The sequence below is a fragment of the Uloborus diversus genome, chromosome 10 (genome assembly GCF_026930045.1).
Source record: "Uloborus diversus isolate 005 chromosome 10, Udiv.v.3.1, whole genome shotgun sequence".
NCBI lineage: Eukaryota > Metazoa > Arthropoda > Arachnida > Araneae > Uloboridae > Uloborus > Uloborus diversus.
The window spans coordinates 129133013-129152292 of record NC_072740.1 but is presented as its reverse complement, the minus strand read 5'-3'; the positions used below and the strand labels follow the sequence as shown (position 1 = coordinate 129152292).

The following is a 19280-nucleotide window of genomic DNA, read 5'->3' as shown; positions in this document are numbered from 1 at the left end:
TTTTAAGTTTCTTTCTAGAAACTTTAAAAAACTGCATTAAATTTCAAATTGAGTCTTAATAAAAAATAATTGCATGAACTAGATCCATTTTGCTACTCCTAATTCTTATGTCAATCATTCTTCAGCTCGCGAATTTAGCTACCACGTGGAATGCAGTCAGGTAGAAAATGTTACTTGAGTCACTCTACCCAATGGCCACAGCCGTTTCATTTCTACTTCAGTTAAAACTCGGCTAATGCAATTTGTGCTTGAAACAACTTGGAGAATACGCACCACTTTCGAAGCTAGTTTTCCCTTAGTTCTCGGTTTTGGGGAGCCGAGTTTCATCTCTGTACTGTGACGGTATTGAGAATAGGGCCGTAAGACCGCCTTGCAGAGCATGAAGATTTTATCTGACCAATTTAAATTTCACATTTAACTGTTAGCCATTGTGGACAACTTTTTTCACCTTGGTGGATTTGGAATTCCGAAAAAAAAAAGAAATTGATCCTCCGTAGTCTCCAACCTTTTTTGCTCAACGGCCACAATGTAAATTTTTGGAGGCAAGGCATGCCAAGAATCCAACAATATTTCAGTTCAGATGGTTTAGTTAACACTAGCCCTCCCCCCCCCCATATTTTTTTCTTTCGTAATAAGTGTTCAGTAGTGTAAGTGTAGCCAGAATTCACGGTAGGGACGACCATGACAAGGTACAACAAAATGGCGGCTTTTAGCTGCCTTTTGGCCCAGTGCCTTTATTAGTTTTTTTTGAGACCAAGCATAGACTTAACTCAGCCGCCCTTACCATTCTTGCCAGGGCCAAACCTAGGGTGTCGGCAGCTCGTGTGAAAAGATCTAATGTGCCGCTCCTGAAGAGCGATTTGCATATTTTGACTAACACTTAACGTCCACATAAATCTTTCTTCAAATTTCTGTATCAAGTTCTAATTGAAAAGAAAAAAAAACAGAAGAAGGTTGAACTTATGTAAAAAGGAAGAAAAGTTTTATAGTAAGAAACTCCTTAGGTGCAGTTTATATCTTTGAAAAAAGTAATAGATACCAAAATTAACTAGTCATAAAAACGCATTTTATAGTCTGTCTTTGGTGACATCAGAGGAAGGATGAAGGAGGGAGAAATAGGGTGGGGAATCATCCCCAGAAAACATTCAAAACAGGCGTATGAAAAATAGCTGTAATTAATCTTTGGTTGTGTTTGGTTGCAAGGACAAAAGATTTGGGAACATTCAAGGTCCATGGAGAAGTTTTCGATATTGACGTCAAAATCACAATTTCAGGCAATTTTTCGAGACTGGAGGGGAAAGTAATGTTGGAGTTATTTCCTAAAATTCTTTCAAAATTGATGTCAATTTGCAGTTGTTTTTTGTGACCTTAGCTTAGGAAGGATCGGGGCTCTTCCTGAAAATGTTCTGAAACGGATGTTTCAAACACCCAGTTTTGTGTTATCTTTGTTGACGTTGCTGGAGGGAGGGAGATTCGGTTATCTCTTACCGAAAGTTTTCAAAATTGAAGTTTAAAACTCAAATTTAGGCTGCCTTTGATGACGGTAGGGGGTCGGCATCTTTCCTCCAGTAATTTATCAGCACTGTTGTTTCAAAAACACAATTTTGGCTATATTTGAACATAAAGGGGAAACGGTAAAATATTCCGAACTGAAAAATTTTTTTGGAACTAAAATCAATTTTATGCTCTTTTTGTGAAGGAAGGGTTTTGGGGCTCCCAAGCGGATATTTCTAAAAGCGCAATTGTGTACTATCTTTGGTGACGTTAAGGAAACTGGGAAGCTTCAGCGTATCTTTCTGAATATTTTTCGATATTAATACCTGAAAAATACAACTAAAGACCTTTCTCCACCTCACCTCAACGATTGATGGGGGATGCCAGATGCCCTAGTGCCATGAAAATTTACATAAGCCGTCCGGAATTCTTTAGAAATTGAAGTCCTAAAATCAAGGGCGCCCATATGCAAAATTTTAAGGGGAGGGGGCTCAAATATTTTCTCCATGGTTTAGCTGGATGTTTTCCCCATAGAAACCGATTTCAGTACAGATTGGAGTTATTAAAATTTGACATTTTTAATAACTTATTCATTAATTTCTGAAGAAGAAATGTTTTTACATTTTTTGCGAAGAAAAAGTACTAAAAGCAAGGAAGTTCTAATTTCAAAGGAGGGCTTGAGCCCCCATTTGCCTCCCGCCATATGGGCACTGTGCCTAAAATCGTATTTTATGCATTGTTTGATAACGAAGGGACAAAGAGCGGGCGGGGGTTCAGTGTGCCCTCACGAACTGTTTTTTGAAACTGATGTCAATTTAGGGCTAGTTTAGGCAGGAAGGGTTTGGTGGCTCCACAGAACCGTCTAAAAACAAAAATTTTAGCTATAGTGTTTACGTTGGAGAAAAGGGGGATCTGGGGTATTTCCCTGAAAGTTCTTTGAAACTGATGATTGAAAAACGCAATTTTAGTTTGTTTCTGAATACGTTAGTTGAGAGGGGATTAGGGGCCTCTCTAGAGACGCTAATTCAGACTATCTTTGGTAGTAATGTTAGGGAATGGATTTTCAGGGCCCTCTACTGCAAAAATTTCGAAAAAGAAATTCAAAAAAAGGCATTGAGCAATTTTTGATGATGTTAGGAAGGGCTGTCCCCAGAAAAGACATTTTGGATTTTGGAGCCATCATTTTTAGGCTATGTTTGATTAAATTAAGGTAGAAAGGGTGAATAAGAGACTTAATTGGATCCTTAAGATCGGTGGTTCAACCAGCGAAATTTTCCAAAATGAAAGTCCTAAAAACGCAGTTTGAAAACTTCTTTAGTCTCATCAAGGAGGTCATGGCATCCTTTTGGAGCCACACTTAAATTTGTTACCCGGGGCAAGGGCCCTTAAATGTTTTATGCTGACTTTGAATCAGAAGAAGGGCAGAGGTCAGGGGATTGAGTCATATACCCTGCAGGTTTTTCTGAATTGAAGTCTTAAAAATGCAGTTTTAATCAATTTTTGGTGGCGGAAGAAGTGGTCCAGGGACAAATTTCAGCGTCCACCTCCGGAGAAGTTTTCGAAACTCATATCAAAATTCGCCTTATCAGGCAATTTTAGTAAAATTAAGGGAAAGAGGGGTTGTAATTTTATCCCCAAAATTATTTTTCAAAAATGAAGTTTATTTTAGGTTCTCTTTGGTGATGTCAAAGGTTTTTCTCATAACAAATTAGTTTTTGAAAATGCTATTTTAGATTATCTTTGGTGATTTGCAATGTTAAGAAAATGAGGAAGGATTCAGATGTTCTCTTCAGAAACTTTCTGGGAATGAAGCATGGGCGCCCATATTCAACATTTTAAGGGGGAGGGGGAGCTCAGATATTTTCCCCATAGAAACCGATTTCTGTACAGATTAGAGTTAGTAAAGTTTGACATTTTTACTAACTTATTCATTAATGGCTGGAGAAGAAATGTTTTTAAATTTTTGCAAAAAAAAAAGTTCTAAAAGCAAGGAAGTTTTAATTTCTAAGGGACCTTGAGCTCCCACTTGTCCCCCTATATGGGCGCCCATGGAATAAAGTCCTAAAAACACTTTTCAGGACATCTTTGATAGTGTTAGAAGAATGGTCAGAATTCAGGGGAGCCGTTGAAATTTTTATATTTAAGTTTCAAAGCAATTTTAAGCTATTTTTGTTGAGACATATAGAGAGGATTCCTTGGAATCTCTGCCCAGAAATGGTTTGAAATTAAAATCACTAAAGAACCATTTAAGAATATTTTAGCCAAATAAGGGAGAAAGAACAGGAAGTGACTCTCTTCCAGAATTTTTTTGAAATTGGATTCCTAAAAATACAATTTGAAATTATCTTTGTTGACTAAAGGAAAGTGAAAATTAAGACTCTCCCTTAGAGAGAGGAGGAATTTTTTTTTTTTTTAGTTCCCAAGCTTCCCGCGTGCCGGGTAAAATGTGTTGTATTTTGGAGAGCTCTGTATTGTTATAAAAGTTTTTGTTTTGTTTTTCCAGTGATGGCTCACACAAACCTCTTCCGTACATTCCTGATTAAATATTCAAAATTCATTGAACCAAGACCTAGTAAGTATTGAAAATTAGTACTTCATTAACTGTTTAATGTTTTGATACAGTACTTAAGGTATATCCCCCCCCCCCCCCCGAAAAGGTTTGAATAAACTTTAGTAAAAAGAAATGAATGACAATTGTTTTAATGATCCAAGATGTATTGAGTATCCCAAAATTTACACAAGATTCGTATTAAATAGAATTTGTTTTTAAATGTTTTTTCTATTGAAGCAAAGGACATAGGATAGGGTTATTTATGAAATATCCCCACAAGTAAATGATTTCCATGGCTTTGCTAGCACATAGGCACTTTTTTGTTGAAATGTAGAAAATTTTTGAATAAATTTGGCTAAATTTCATTAATGCAGGGGAATCTTCTTCTTCAATGCACGAGTGGGTGTCAGCTTGTTTACATAGAAGTTTGACTTCAAATAACCCCATAGAAAGGACTCCAGTAAGGTTAAATCACATGATCTAGGAGGCAATTCTGATCACTGAAACGGGAAAAAGCCTCCTGCAAAAATCAAATTGTTCAACAATGAAAGTGCCTTGTTCTCTTGTTCAATGTTGCAATTTCACTCACTCTAAACTATCAGCTTCCAAACTGTTTACTTTTTTTTTGTGATCAATGCTAAAATAATTAATTTCCCATTTAATTCAAATCTTGCAAAAATTTTGGGATTCCATTTATTTCTTTTTTAGCTATGTTGTAGTGGTAATAATAGTTTAGATCAGTGATTCCCAACCTTTTTGGGTTGATTACCCCCTTCTAAAGGTTGAATGAAACCTATCGCCCCCTCCTTATGTTTCTTGAAAAAAAAAAAAACCATAAGTTAGTGCTAGTAAACATCGATATTATTGAAAATATGCAGTCAACTCTCGAGAACTTGAAGTCCCAAGGGACGGGCTAAAACATTCGAGTTATTAGTAGTTTGAATTATGGGAAGTTTCTATAACAGTCTCAAGAATTTGGGACCCGATCAAAACTTTGAGATAAAGGAATATTCGAGTCATCGAGATTTGATTGTATATGCCTAATTTTAATTTGAAGTAAAATGTATATAATAAGGAATTTTATCCAATCTCTCTGAAAATAATTAAATAAATAAAAGTGCCTTTTTTAGTGTTTTTTTCCTTTCAAAATTGGTCAGTATTTGGAAGGAAAACTTAACAAAAATTGACATTGATGTATTTTTCAAAACCGAAGTACATATTTTTTATGCTTCTTTTTTCTTAAAATTAGAATCTGGGAGAGTTAAAAACAGGCACTTTATTTAAAAAAAAGGAAAGTAATTAAGTAGCCAATGAATGAGGAAATAAGTCCTTAAGGTTCAGCCAAGGTATGAGGAGGAGGCTCCAGAACTTTAGTTTGCTTCCTTTTTAACTTGTGATTATGTGAACACTTAACACTCGGTTTCATATAAGTTTTAAATTTAGACATTCACTGACGTTTTATTATTATTAATTTGCCTTTTAAATACTCATCCCTCCTATTGCCCCTTGCCAATTTATCACCGGTTTGTGGAGTCAAATCCCCTCTTTTGGAGGCAATGGCCCCGAGATTGGGAATTACTGGTTTAGGTTTGATTTTAGCTTTTATTTCAAATTGTATATTGCATTTACAAATAAACTTGTTTTAGTCCGTAAGTGAAAACTCATATTTCTTCAGATAAAACGAAAGGTAGATTTCATGAACCTATTACTCCATGGTATGAAGAGGATTTTTGGGATTGGCAAGCTGAAGCCCCTCCTGAGAATGATCAGGTAAATCTATTTCTCTACTATCCATTTTATTGAAATTAAATTACAATGAATGGATATAAAAATAATGCCAGCACATGTTTTTTAGGCTGCTAGAACAACTCCCTTTTTTTTCAATAAGAAGTGAGCTTATATAGATGAAAAATTATCTGTCTTTCAGCCGCAATGTTAACTTTTGCATAGAAAGAGAAGTTTCCTGTAACATTTCTTCGGTGGCGTGACTACGGGTTGGCAGGAGTGGCTCTCGCCAGTGGCACAGCAGCCAAGGGGGCGGCATTTCGACTGATTGATTTTTTTTTGAATGTTTTTATAAAATTGATCATATAAGTAGAAACTCGCAAAAAAAAAAAAAAGAGTTAGAGGAAAAAATGAAACAATCCTTAATTCTCAAAAAAAAAAAAAGGCAGGGGGTGGGATTTACTCGTAGTGTTAAATTCCATTCCGATTCAATGAGTTAGTTTAAGACTTCTATACACAATTTGTTTACCAGGGAGCGGTGGTGGAGGGTGTTCCATACTGGATTATTCCTTTTTTAAAAAAAATATTTCTTTTGTGGAGAGGAGTGACACTTTGTAATGTATAGTTTTTATTACGCCAAATATTCTCATTATAATAAATAATGTAAGCATTCAAAGTCTTATTTGAACGAAATATTGGGAGGTCGTAATTAGCGAATGTATAATATTTTTATTTTGCCTGTATGTAAATGGTCGTGTTTTATAAGCCATTTTCAGATCAGCAATGCTTTTTATATTTGCTTTGCTTTCCTAATTATGCTAGGATTTTTTTTATATGCTTTGATTTTTATTTAAACATTTTTTTAAGGTTTCTTTCTTTCTTTTAGTAAATGTGTAAATTATGTTTATTGTACACTCTGCTAGTGTTTTGAAACAAATTCAACGTGGGCTGTTCAATAAGTAATAAGACTAATTTTGCTGCTGCGAAACCACTCATAAGAATGTTAATTCCTGTAGCATGAAAAATGCCTGTTGTCTGTATAACCAAAACCTACCAATAGTTGGCTTGTACAGAATCATGTTCCTGAGTATTACGTGTTTGAATTTAAGCCTGTTGGCGGGCGCCTACAAGACGCAGCCAGTTGTCAAAATGGAAGCATTGTTGAAAAAAAAAGTTATGCGATTAAAAAGTTTGTTTTCGTCAGCAAAAATCAGCATCGGAGATCTTTGATATGACACGTGAAGTTTTTAACGTTGAAGCAATGCTTAGAGTCGGTACTTTTTGCTGGCATAAAGCTTTTAAGGAAGGCAGGCAAAATATGGAAGATATTGAACATGAGGGACAACCTTCAACATCCATCACGGAGACAATGATTAACACTGCTGCTATTATTATCAAAGGGAATCTCAGAATTATTTTACATCAGTCAGTTTCCTCAATTTAAGAAACCATTATGTGGCAAACATTTTGAAATCAACAAAGCATGTCTAAACTCTTCAGTTTTCGGAGGCAACTTTGAAATAGTTCTCACAAACTTAACATTCACAAGTTTTTAAGACGTTGACAGAACGTTGGAATAAATGTATTTAGTCTCGCAGAAGTTATTTAAAAAAAAACATGTAAATTGTGGCGATTAAAGTTGTGCTGTATTTTTTATAAATTTAGTCTTATTACTTATTGAACAGCCCTCATATTTAAAGTTAAAGTTGTTTTGAAAAAATAATAAATACATTGCTATAAAAGGAACTGTAAAATGTTTATTCTCATTTGGTTCAAAAACTTACATTATTTATATTTATTAATGAATTGCAAATATTATTGGTTTTATTGAATTTTTGTGAAATGGTGGGGGGAGAGCTGAAGTTTTTGGGGGGGAAAGGGAAAATTCTCAATTTGCCAAATGAAATCCTAATTTTACCGAATGATAAAATTGGAGTACACACACATAAACATACATATATAACATCTACTGCGAAGGAACATTGGTCATCATTGAAAACAATTTAAAAAAAGAAAATAATAATATTAAACTTGCAATGCTGTCTCCTAATATGTCGAATCAATTAGTCAAAATGTCCCCTCTCCCCCCCCCCCTAATTTTTTTGTCGGAGGTAACAGTGACCTCCGGTGACTTCTGGGCGATCTGGTGGGGGGGGGGGCGCAATTTCTTAAGTTTGCCAGGGTTGGACCCTATAGTTATATGTGATTTATATTGCTGCATGTACATTTAATGTAATTTTTCAATTTTAATGCAAATACAATCAAATAAAAATAGAAATGTGATGACCTATAATAGGATCTGGGCTCATCTAGGCTGGCCCTAGTCAGTTTATCATTTCCCCATGATGATCTTGTGCCAGTCTTAATAATAAGAATTTAAATCTTCGTGTCTTGATGATGTCTGAAATGAGGGCATCAAAATTAAAGATATATTTGTCATTTTTGATGAAATTAACATGCATAATATTATAAAAAAAGGGGGGAATAGAAATAATGTAAGACATCAACCCTCCTCTCTCCAATATATTCAGACCTAATATTGATATTTTGGAACTCTTTGTTTCAAAAAATTGCTGTAAGAGTGTCCCTGAACCCCATCCCTTCATCTAATGTTTCCAAAATTGCTTTCAATTGCATTTGCAGGGCTTCATTAAAAAAAAAAAAATCATGGGAGAGCCCCCCCCCCTCCCCTGCATATGTTATCAACAGTCATCTAATATTAAGTTTACTAAACACCAGAGTTCTGTGTTCGGCTGCATGCCTAACTGGAACATCTGCCTTGGCAACCCAACGCCCTCAGCCACAAAAACTGAGATAGGCTCAGTAGGTCTTGGCCCAGATAGGCTGTTGCGCCACTGAGTGAAGTTTATAAACAGATTTTTTTTTCTCTCCAAAATAACAAGTTCTTTTTTTTAATCAACAAGTTTCATATGCTGCCTTAAGTCCAAAGAGTGGGAAAATGTTAACTTACGCCCTGAATTGAACTTCAATAACATAGTTTGTAATGTTTCTTAATGGTTTTCATATAAGTTGGGGAATTTCTCCTGCATCTACAAATTCATTATTGTCTTTACCTTCATGGATTATGTATTTGATGCTGCATTTTTTTTTTTCTTTTTTTGTAAATTTATTTCTATTAAAATAACTTTGAAAATAGCTTTTTAGGTGCAGGTTCTGTGAGTTGCAATTTTGCTTCATTTTTTCTCACAAACACTAAAAGAGATTTATAGACTAGAATTTCATACTGTATATGCTGGCAGCAATAGCTGAAAATTGTTGTTTTCATTTGAAAGATGTATAAAGGCAAAGGATATTAGTGACAAGTCTTTGTAACTACATTGCTAAGTAAATAATGTAATATAAGTGCTTAGATATTTGTTTGGAACACAGATTTTGTATATTCAATATTTCAAATGAATTTTACATATATCATTTTACATATTGTCGCCTCAGAGCAACAGTAAGACATCTAATTCTAGAAATAACAGTAAGATATCCTACTGTACCTCTAATGCGACAATATGCTTTTTTTTTCTATTTTTTAGTGTAAAAATTCACTATTTAAATAGGAACTTTCATGCATGTTGAAATTATATTTTTTACAGACAGCTAAAAAAGGTCCTCAGGTATATTCGGATATTTCTGATGCAGAGGAGGATATGACGACCAACCCTGCAGCGGAACCAGCTCAAGCTGAATCTGATCATGTACAGCCAAATCAGATGCCAGATGATTTCAACACAAACTATAATCCTAATCTTGGCAACAGATTTTGGGAAAGATCTGAAAATATTTCATATCCTTTAGGAAATAATTGGCAAGATTCTGCTAGTACATCTTATTCATATGTTTCTAGATGTCATCAGGAATTTTCTATATTGAATAATGAAACTCCGGTTAACGTTGTAAATTCGTTTCAAAATGAATTGAATGAAGCATATTGTCAGTTCAATGCTTCTCATCTTTTTGCAGCTAATCAAGTTCAGTTCCAAACAAATGCCGATGTGGGCTCATCAAACATGAGTAGTATTTTTAATCTGGAGTCTGTGCCTTCTAATCCTGATGGAAACTCTAATGTCCAGATAATGCAACCTTTTGAAATGATCTATGCTGAGCAGTTTGTTAAAGCTGATGGTCAGGAAATGAGTGCATCTAACTCTTTACATTTTCAACAAGTTCAAGTGTCTGCTCTTCCTGATAATCAAACTGCCATAACTTTTATCAGCCAGGAAACTAACTATGTAATTCGTTCGTGTCCTGTTGATATTGGTAATGTTGAGAGGGATGTAGATGCCATGATGACTGAAGAGAATGCCTCTAGTTTTCAATCCAGTGTTCCTATGTCATTTGATAATGAATTTAGTTTTGTAAGTAATCCTTCAGAAAATTTGTCTGCCAACTCCTGTGCAATATCTGAATCTGAATTTTCTTTTAATTATAATGCCCAGTCTTCAAAACTATCGGATGAAACATTCAACCACGAATATTTTTTTCCTTTTAATCAATTTCAACCACCTCATGTTCCTGAAGATTGTTCCACTGCTTTTAATCATTTGAGTGAAATTCATGCAGAACTCCCATCTTGTGAACACGTAGATTATACATTTGATGAAAGTAATCGGCAAGATTCTCCAAACTCTGAACTAGATTCCCCAGGCAGAGATGTATCTGATCATGAAGTTCCTAAAGTTGTTACTGTGATAAATTCTTGTGATCCTTATGAAGGAGAGCTTCCCAATAATGTTGAAGAAACTAGTAATTTTACCGACTGTTGCTTGTCAAACCAATTTAATACTGTTTCTTGCTCATTTAATGAGTTAAAGGATTCAGATTTTAGTCAAACTAAAGTGCAGAAAAAAGATGATACTGCTAACTTGTGCATTGAAAATCCTGATATGCAAAACAGTGAAACTGAATCAAATAGTGCTGGTGATAATGATTCTTTAGAAGATTCAGATATCAATGCCATTCCATTCTATGTTGCACTTGGAGTGCCCTCGGCATCCGAAATTTGCTTAGAAGTTTTAGAGGATGATTATCATAAGAAAGGCATTGATGAGATGGTTTTGGAAGGCATAAATCAGGCAACAGAGGTAAGCAGTTTATTATTCTTAAGTTGCATCCAGATTTGTGCAAACATAAGTGTAATTGTATTTACTTTGGCCAAACACTTAAACCATATGGTTAATCTTCTTTCTCCCCCACCTCACAACTCTTCATTAGTCTAAGTTCAAATTCCACAAAATTTTACTTAAATCTGTACTATAAAAAAAGGATAAAATTTATGGAGGTAAGAGTACAGAAGGGAACACAGCTTATATCTCCCAGCATTATCACACTAGACGTAGCTGTCAGCCAGCGGTGACCATATTGGGTAGATCATAAAATGAAAAGACTCAAATAGCATGGATGAACATTTTTTTCATTTTACTCTTGCTTAAATTGGTTGAATTTATTTTATATTCGGGAAAGTATAACGTACAGCCCAAAACAATTTTGTTTCATTTTTAGCTTTAGATTTCCAAGAAAATTCCTATAGTTTAAAGTACGGAAATAAATCCTAAATGCTCATAATGTTTTTTTTTTTTTTTATTAGATGTTGCTTTTGTTTTACATATATAACATTATTACAACAGGCTCAAATTTTGACTAAATTCACTGTAATCAATTTATAAACTAAGAAGTTTTTTAACTGTTAAAGGGTAAAGGAAAAGCTAATAATAAAAAAATGATGTTAAATTATTAACATTCCAATTTAATAATGCAAATGGATAAATAACTTATACATTTAAAATACAAAAAACTGAAACACCAATACAAATAATTATAACAGGAAATATATAATACATAATTAAATTTTATGCATTATACACTTAATTCGAATGTAATTATATGGAAGAAATGTACAAATTATATTTAAAAACTCAAATTATATTCAAAGATTTACAAATATTTATAGTAACTTCAAAGTCCATCCTAAGTACATTTAAAAGTAAAATTATAGTTTTTAAATAAATGACTTATTGAAAACTAGGGATAATAATATAGGTACATATATGGATGCCTCAGTTGCCAAATCGATTAACTCCACTTGTTTAAAAAATCTTAATTTCTGCTTTAATAGTGCTTAATCAATGCTTAGCATGTGAATTTATTTTAAAGTTTTGGTTCAGTACATTTCTGACCATGTGATGGCGGAAAATGTAACACAAGGTCCTATTTACCCTTGTATTTTGTTATTTTTAAGATGTGTAACACAATTTTCTTCATCACTTTTCTCTGCTTTTTGTTTTATGGAGTTAATTGATTTGGCAAGTGAAGCATCCATATATCTTAGAGGAAAACTACAATTAAAAACTCATGTTTATACGTATTTAGGGAAAACTTCAGAAAAACTCCATATTATTTTTCAGTGTGCTGGAAAAAAAGGATTATTCACTTTTCTGCAATATAAGCTATAGGCAACTAACAATAGGGCACTCTTTCCAGTGTCTTAGCTCTCGCAATAACTAATTGATAATAAAGCTTTCAGCATAACTGTTAACTGTAATTTTTTTCACAGTTTCAAAGGGTATTTTTGGTTCAAATATAAAATGACCACATCGAAAAAACATGGAACACAAAACATTGATGTTAGAAAAACCATGGACCGTCAGACATGGATGGTAAAAACATTGTTGTTGCACCATTAGCCCAGACAACATATGCACATTTTTTATTTTTCAATTACAGATATATTCATGTATGAAAATGTATAATAAATGGGTACCCTTCATATTGATCATTTACAACTAAATTTGTATAAATACAAGGCCTATGCTGTTGCTTATGTATAGTTTTAATAACTATTACTTATATCAATTTTGATATTCAATGTAAATTTTAATCATCATATTCTTTCAGCTTTATATACATGAACTTTTACGAGATATGGTGCTTGAGAAACGTGATGAATTATGGGAAAAGCAGAGAAGCCAAACTTTTAGTGAAACGTAAATGTTATTTCTTTTTTAAATTTGAACTGCATATTAATGGACTACAAACTTTTAGTGAAGCATAAATGTTTTTGATTCTTTAAATTTGAATTGCATGTCAGTTGACTATTATGTAGACATTTTCCTATATTTTTCTCTTTATTTCTAGAGAACCTGCTCGTCATTCAAGTATTGATGCCTTAACAGATGATTTGTTTGATGTCCTTCAGGTAAGTTTTTTTTTTTTGCAGAAAAAACATCTTTACTAATTAAATTAGGGGCTGTCTATAAATGGTGACACTTTTTTCAATAGTTTTGACCCAATCCCTCACTTTTTCACTAGGTGTCACATTTTTCCTCACTCCTCCCCTTGTCACATGTCAAGCTGTTTTTTTTGTAAGCATATTGTTATAAAAATGACGGATGTCACACTTCTTGTTGTCCCCTCCCTCCCTCTCCCCCTTGTCACAAACTCACAATTTCATGCCCCCCCCCCCAAAAAAGGCATGATATCATTTGTGGGCAGCCCTTTATGAAAAATGAACTTAAGACTTGCAGATGAATCTACTCCCCGAAGGGTAGTATGTTCATATGGAAACTTTCCACAGTTAAAATTTAGTTCTGCATTTGTTTCTTGTTTTTTCTTATGCCAATTACTTGGCTATTTTTCTGAACATGTAAAATCTGTTGGCTTTTAACTAAGGTACCTAGCTCCATCAAGCACAAGGGCACACACAGTGGTGGACTAAGGGGGCTATAGCCCCCCTTGAGGTCTGACATACACTAGATAAAATCGAATACTGCTATACATTTGTGAATTTAAATTACATTACATTTAAATATAATTACTATATATAGTATATATATAGTAGCATATTAATAGAAGTGGGGGGGGGGACTAGGAGACTGTAGCCCCTCCCATTCTCCCATTTGGTCAAAATTTAAAATAGATTAAATTGTGATCTGCAATTGAATGGAAAGGCTTGGGGGAAATAGCTTCATTCTGCAATCTTTTTTTTTTTTTTCAATCTGAAAGTTATTACTTTCAACTTATAAACCAGCCATATATATTTAACTTCATACCCAGGTTCAGGGGGCTGTAGCCCCCCCCCCCTTCCCGCCATGAGGTCAAAAGTAACTGTAAACAAAACAAAAATTTAAAAGAATACAAATATTTCAATACTTTTGCAAATTTAAATATGCATTATATTTAAATAAATATATACACTAGTGGCGTATTAATGGTGGGTTGGTGTTTCAGAATGTATACTTGCACCTAAAAATATTAAATGTCTCCCTAGTCTTCTTAATTCTTTTAAATGTAATATTTCCGCTTTAATTTTCCTTCTATATTTGGAAGCAAAAAACAATTGGTGAAACCAAATAATTTTTAATGCCGCTGATTTTTAGCTCTCACAATGTTCCTCGTTTCGTCATATTTTCATTCTTTTTCATTCCTGCATAATATGCGAAATTCACAACAAATTTTATCACATCTATACTATGAGACACAATTTCATTAGTAAGAACCAACATAAGTAATGTCTTAACAAATTCATTCAACTAACCCATAAAGATGATACTTAAACTTTAACTCAGATAGCCTCAAAAGATAATGATTCCTTTATTCTGTATAAATAACATTTATTTTATACTGGTGTACCAGCCCTCAAAACTAAATTCTGCAATGTCCCAAGTTAGGGTAGTGTCCCAAGTGTGAGCACTAGGCTGTACATAATTAAACATGTAATCTGAAACCTGTGTTAGATTATAAAAAATATTCTTTAAAAAAGAATAAATCTAAAAAGGAATTTATAATGCAGCAAAAGCTTAGTTTATGGCACCCCTTTAGATCATGGCACCCGAGGCGATTGCCCCACTCGCCCTACCTCTTCGGACGGCCCTGGTTATATGCAATAATTCTTATTTATTTATATTCCTTTCCTACACAATAATTTAAAACCCAATGGAAATTTGTAATAACTTTATTTCTAACCTTCAGTCTACACATCAGATTCAGATAGCCAAAATATTTCTTACATATTGTTATTTAGAAGTATTCCCCGGTATTTACCACTTTTTCCAGTATATATAAGGGTGGTCCTTATTTATATGGGAAAAAAATTTCAAAATTCAACAAGTGACGCCCCCCTAGTTCTGTGACACTAGAATAAAAAGTAAGGTGTGCAAAATTTGAACTTGATCGGTCAACAATAACACGTGCCCCTAGGACGTTGAACTTTAACACTTTTGATAATTTTCCAATCAAATTTTCCAGTTTTTACTTCAGACCCACATCTTTTCTCCTAATTTTGTGAAATATTTTTACAGTGAGGTAGCACTTAAATTAATATTTTTAATAACTTTATATCATCTTAAGATTTTACGTTGAATAAGAATGAAATAATGCTTAAGAAACTTTCCTTAATTGTACACTTTTCTCAATGTATCTCGATAGTGTGTATTTTTTTCCGATAGTCTTGGACAGTCTGTAAAATAAATTGCTTTTGTGACTCATATTGGGTAAATTGGTTGTGAAATACTTCGATTAATTGTGCTCCTCTTTTAGTTGTATCATTCAGAACTTTCAGCATTTTAGCGATCTCTCTTTCCTTTAAATAGCTTCCTTCATTTTGCCATGAATCAGGATCAAATCGGAAAAAATCTTTTAGTATTTGCAACTTATCAAACAGTTTTATTTACTTGTAATTGATTCTATAAAGAGGAAGATCTTTACTAAGAAAATATTCCAAATCATCTACTCTCATCTGAAATTTGTTAAACAGTCATCAGACACATCTTCCGTGTCACAAGTATTTTTTGGATTAGTCTTTTCCTATTTTCAAAGTTAGTTCCTTAATCTAATACGGACAAAGTTACTAGTTTATCTCCTAAATACCATGAATGATTTATAAATTTTAAAATCGCTGCTTCTTCTGTGTGTCTGTCATCATTTTGTATGCTGCTAGTTTTTTAGACACATTATATTATTTAAAGGAGCCTAGATTATTTTGCTGCGAAAAAACCATATTTTCATACAGCATTTAACTGTAAAACAGCAATCAAGTGTTTTCTCTTCATGTAAGGTCAATTTAAATTGTTTCCTAAATATATAAATTTTCAAACAACAAATTCTTTTTGCCACCCATCTGGCTCAGGGATAAGCTCCAGGTTGCCGAAAACACATCCCTCTAGAAACACCACGACATTTTATTACAAGTTATGAAAATTCCCTGTAATCTTAAAGTGAAAGATCTTTCTCAATTCTGCTTTTTACGAACGATAATATGTCATCAACTTCGTATTTTAGAATTTAAGTAGTGATTAATAATTAAGTACTTGATTGAAATGTTATAAGTTCTGAATGATGAAGATCTTTCCTCAAAATTTTGAAGCCCTTAAATAATGGAATATCGGATCTAGAATTAAGAAAGGCAAGAACTTCTTCATAAACACATTCTGCAGTACGATTTGTGTGACTAATGTAATATATCACCATTTAGTTTTTGCTCTAAAACATTGCGTGCGCAATTTATATGGCCGGTGTTGCAAGCCGTTGTATCAAACACTACAGCTTGAACTGTTAGCAATAAAGAGCAATCATCTAAGATATCACATACAACTGAAGAAATATCTAAGGAATTCCGAGTAGCTGTTCAACATTGGGACCTGAAGCTATCACGGTAAGCCTATCGGCGTTCCTTTCCAGTTACATCTGGATGTAGCTTTGTATCCCATCGAATAACTACAAAATCTAAATTTAAATTCATGAAATCTGATTTTACCTCTCGAAAATTTTCTCTTGCTCTCTTAAGGGATGTACAATTGATCACAAGGTCATTTGGATTTTAATTTACTACATCTATATAGACTGTTAATAAATGAACAGCATCTCTATGCCTAATATGGCATTTATCTAACAGTGATGAAAGGCGAGCAAATAGCAATAGTTGTCGAGCGTTTTTGCGTTGTGGTAGACCAGATGTAGAAAAGGTTCAATAGGTTAGGATAGATACCCATTTCGGTTACTAAATCTTGTGAATCGCAAGAAGAATTGGATGATAATAATGGACTAAGTACTGAAATAGAAGAAAATTAATTTCAAGTATAGATTTTTACATTATTCCGATTGGGAATTTTTTTTTAAATTTATATTTTAGTTATGGAAAATACAGTATATTTTTATGTTTGATTAATCAAGGATTTTTCGAAATTTATACTTTAAAAATAAAAAATTGCGTAAGCATTTAGGTATATTTTTAACTAAAGAATAGTGAATTAAAGCATAATTGTCGTTACTTATATTTATAGTATTAAAACCTTGCAATCCTATTTGCCACACCTATAACATACACAGGAAATTTCGTAAATCAACACCCCCCAAAGCCTGGAGGAGGCACTTTGTTTTTGTCAAAGATCATTCATTAATGGCCTTTAGAATCTCTTGTGTCCATCTTGGTGGAAAGAAATGTTCCCCTGTCGCATGATCTGAAACGAGTGCAGAATAGCGGTATGCGTGACCCAAGGCCATTGGTCTACATGTACCCTCTGTAACATGTAAAATTTTACAGAATGAAAGCAAAAGAATGGTCGATCTGGAAGTAGCAGCATCTATTGAGGGTCAAAATTACTTTAAATATAAAACGTTAGAATACTTTTACATAAAAATGAGAAAAATCTGCAATTTTTTCTTCGAAACTCAAAAAAGGGGGCCCTAGGGGCACGTGGTAATATTCATGGATTGACTTAAAATTTTGCATGGATCATTTATTTGTATAATGGAACAAAATGAGGGGGCGTCGCGTAAAATATCTGCAACTTCAAAAATAAGAACCACCCTAATATATATATATATATATATATATAATGATTTTGTCATTTCAGAGCTTTCACTGCTTAATTTTATAAATGTTTGCAAAATCATGTAGAAAAACATTTTAAAACATATCAAAGTAAGATATAACTTTATTTTAAAGTTTAAAATACTCCAAGCACCTTAATCAAGTGGCAACCCTAGTCATTTGATAGGGTACTAATGGCAATTCAAAATATAATAAAAGAGTTTTTGTTTTAAATTCTATGAACATTTGATTATATAGTCTTCTATAACATAAAGTGTAAAATATAGTATTCAAATGTTTTTCTTTTAAGAAACATTTGTAAATATGTTTTGGTTGCAATATAAATTTAATTGCAAGCTTTAGCCAAACATACTTCAAGTGTTTTTGATGGTTTTTATATGCAGGTAAAGTTACTCAAAAAGGTACTAGGGATTTTGATGACAGTTTTGTTTGTTTAACGTTGGTGCTTTCTTCTTTTAAGCTTACTTACAAAAGTATTTGCAATAATTTTAATTGTACTTTATTTTCTATGCAGGAAAATCCTGATCTTGTGCCTATGGATACTTTACGAGACTTGGTTGTTGATTTTATGTTTGAAAAAGTGAATAACCTTCTTGTTGGTCTTTAAAATTTTTAAAAGCTTTAATCTTCAGTTATACTTACTGTATCAATTTATATATTTTGTTTAAATAAAAACCGAGCTCTATTTTATATAAATATGGGCCAAAATGTCCAAATATTAAGTTTGGTGTGACATTTGTTTTGTTGGTTTTATAACTTTCTCTGAATTCAAATGTTTCTTTAATGCTATAAAATGTAAATGGGAAAAGTATATCAAAAACATATAAATTTGAAAACAAACTCAAAAAATTTCATTAGGAGAATAAACTAGGTGACATTCTGCGCATATCCCCAAGCTTTGAACTACCAAGTAACAGCTGCTATCAACCAGGACTGTGGAGTGGAAGTTAGGCTGGTTTGGGGTAAAGGAGTTAGAGTCATTAACATTGTGCCATCTCCAACTCTTGTTGAGCTCTGTCTATTTGTAAAAAATACCTTTGGCAACAACTACCTTGCTTATTCATATAACTTTTGGTGATTATATTTATCTTTGGGGATCAATTAGCTTACTTGTTTTTAAAATTTTCTTTAATTAACAGTGCCTATTGGGGAGCTGTTGAATTCCCTGATATTCTCTAATTATCTGAGGTTTTTGAGTCTAAAGCTATTACTTTTGAATATAAATAATCATTCATTAAACCTTTTTCTTGGTTAATTATAAAAATAGTAAACAGAAATGAATTCTTGAAAAATACAAACTAAATCACTAATCTATTTATTTATATATATATAAATGGAGTATAATTTGTGTGTATGTATGTTCCTTAAAGAAATCCACAGTTTACGTCAGATTTGTTCCAAATTTGGCAAAGGTCCTTTGGTGTTCAAATATTCAGGCTGGGTAGTTTTTGTCTCACTGTGAGGGGAAAAACCCCCTTAAAGGGAGTTAAGACATGATTTTTGCATAAATTCCCTAATATGCGGGTCAAAAAAATACTTCAAAATTACAGCAGTGAGAAGCAAAGGGATGTAAGTGGCAAAATTAAAAATTTGGAGATAACCAGTACAAATGGAAGGTGAACCCCTCCTCTGTCTTTGGGCAAGAGATAGTACTAGTAGCCCTGGTAGGTGCTG

The 19280-nt window shown here is 33.2% G+C and overlaps 1 protein-coding gene across 1 annotated transcript in view; it reads left to right on the top strand.

Annotated features, from left to right (window-relative positions):
• The window catches only part of LOC129231262 (uncharacterized), a 58542-nt gene extending 40229 nt beyond the window's left edge, over nt 1-18313 (top strand). The window contains exons 5-10 of the mRNA XM_054865543.1: nt 3998-4066; nt 5721-5815; nt 9376-10863; nt 12674-12762; nt 12914-12974; nt 18121-18313. Coding sequence (XP_054721518.1) covers nt 3998-4066; nt 5721-5815; nt 9376-10863; nt 12674-12762; nt 12914-12974; nt 18121-18213 — 1895 coding nt within the window. The 3' untranslated portion in view covers nt 18214-18313. The remainder of the gene's footprint in view (nt 1-3997; nt 4067-5720; nt 5816-9375; nt 10864-12673; nt 12763-12913; nt 12975-18120) is intronic.
• Nucleotides 18314-19280: the final 967 nt, after the last annotated feature.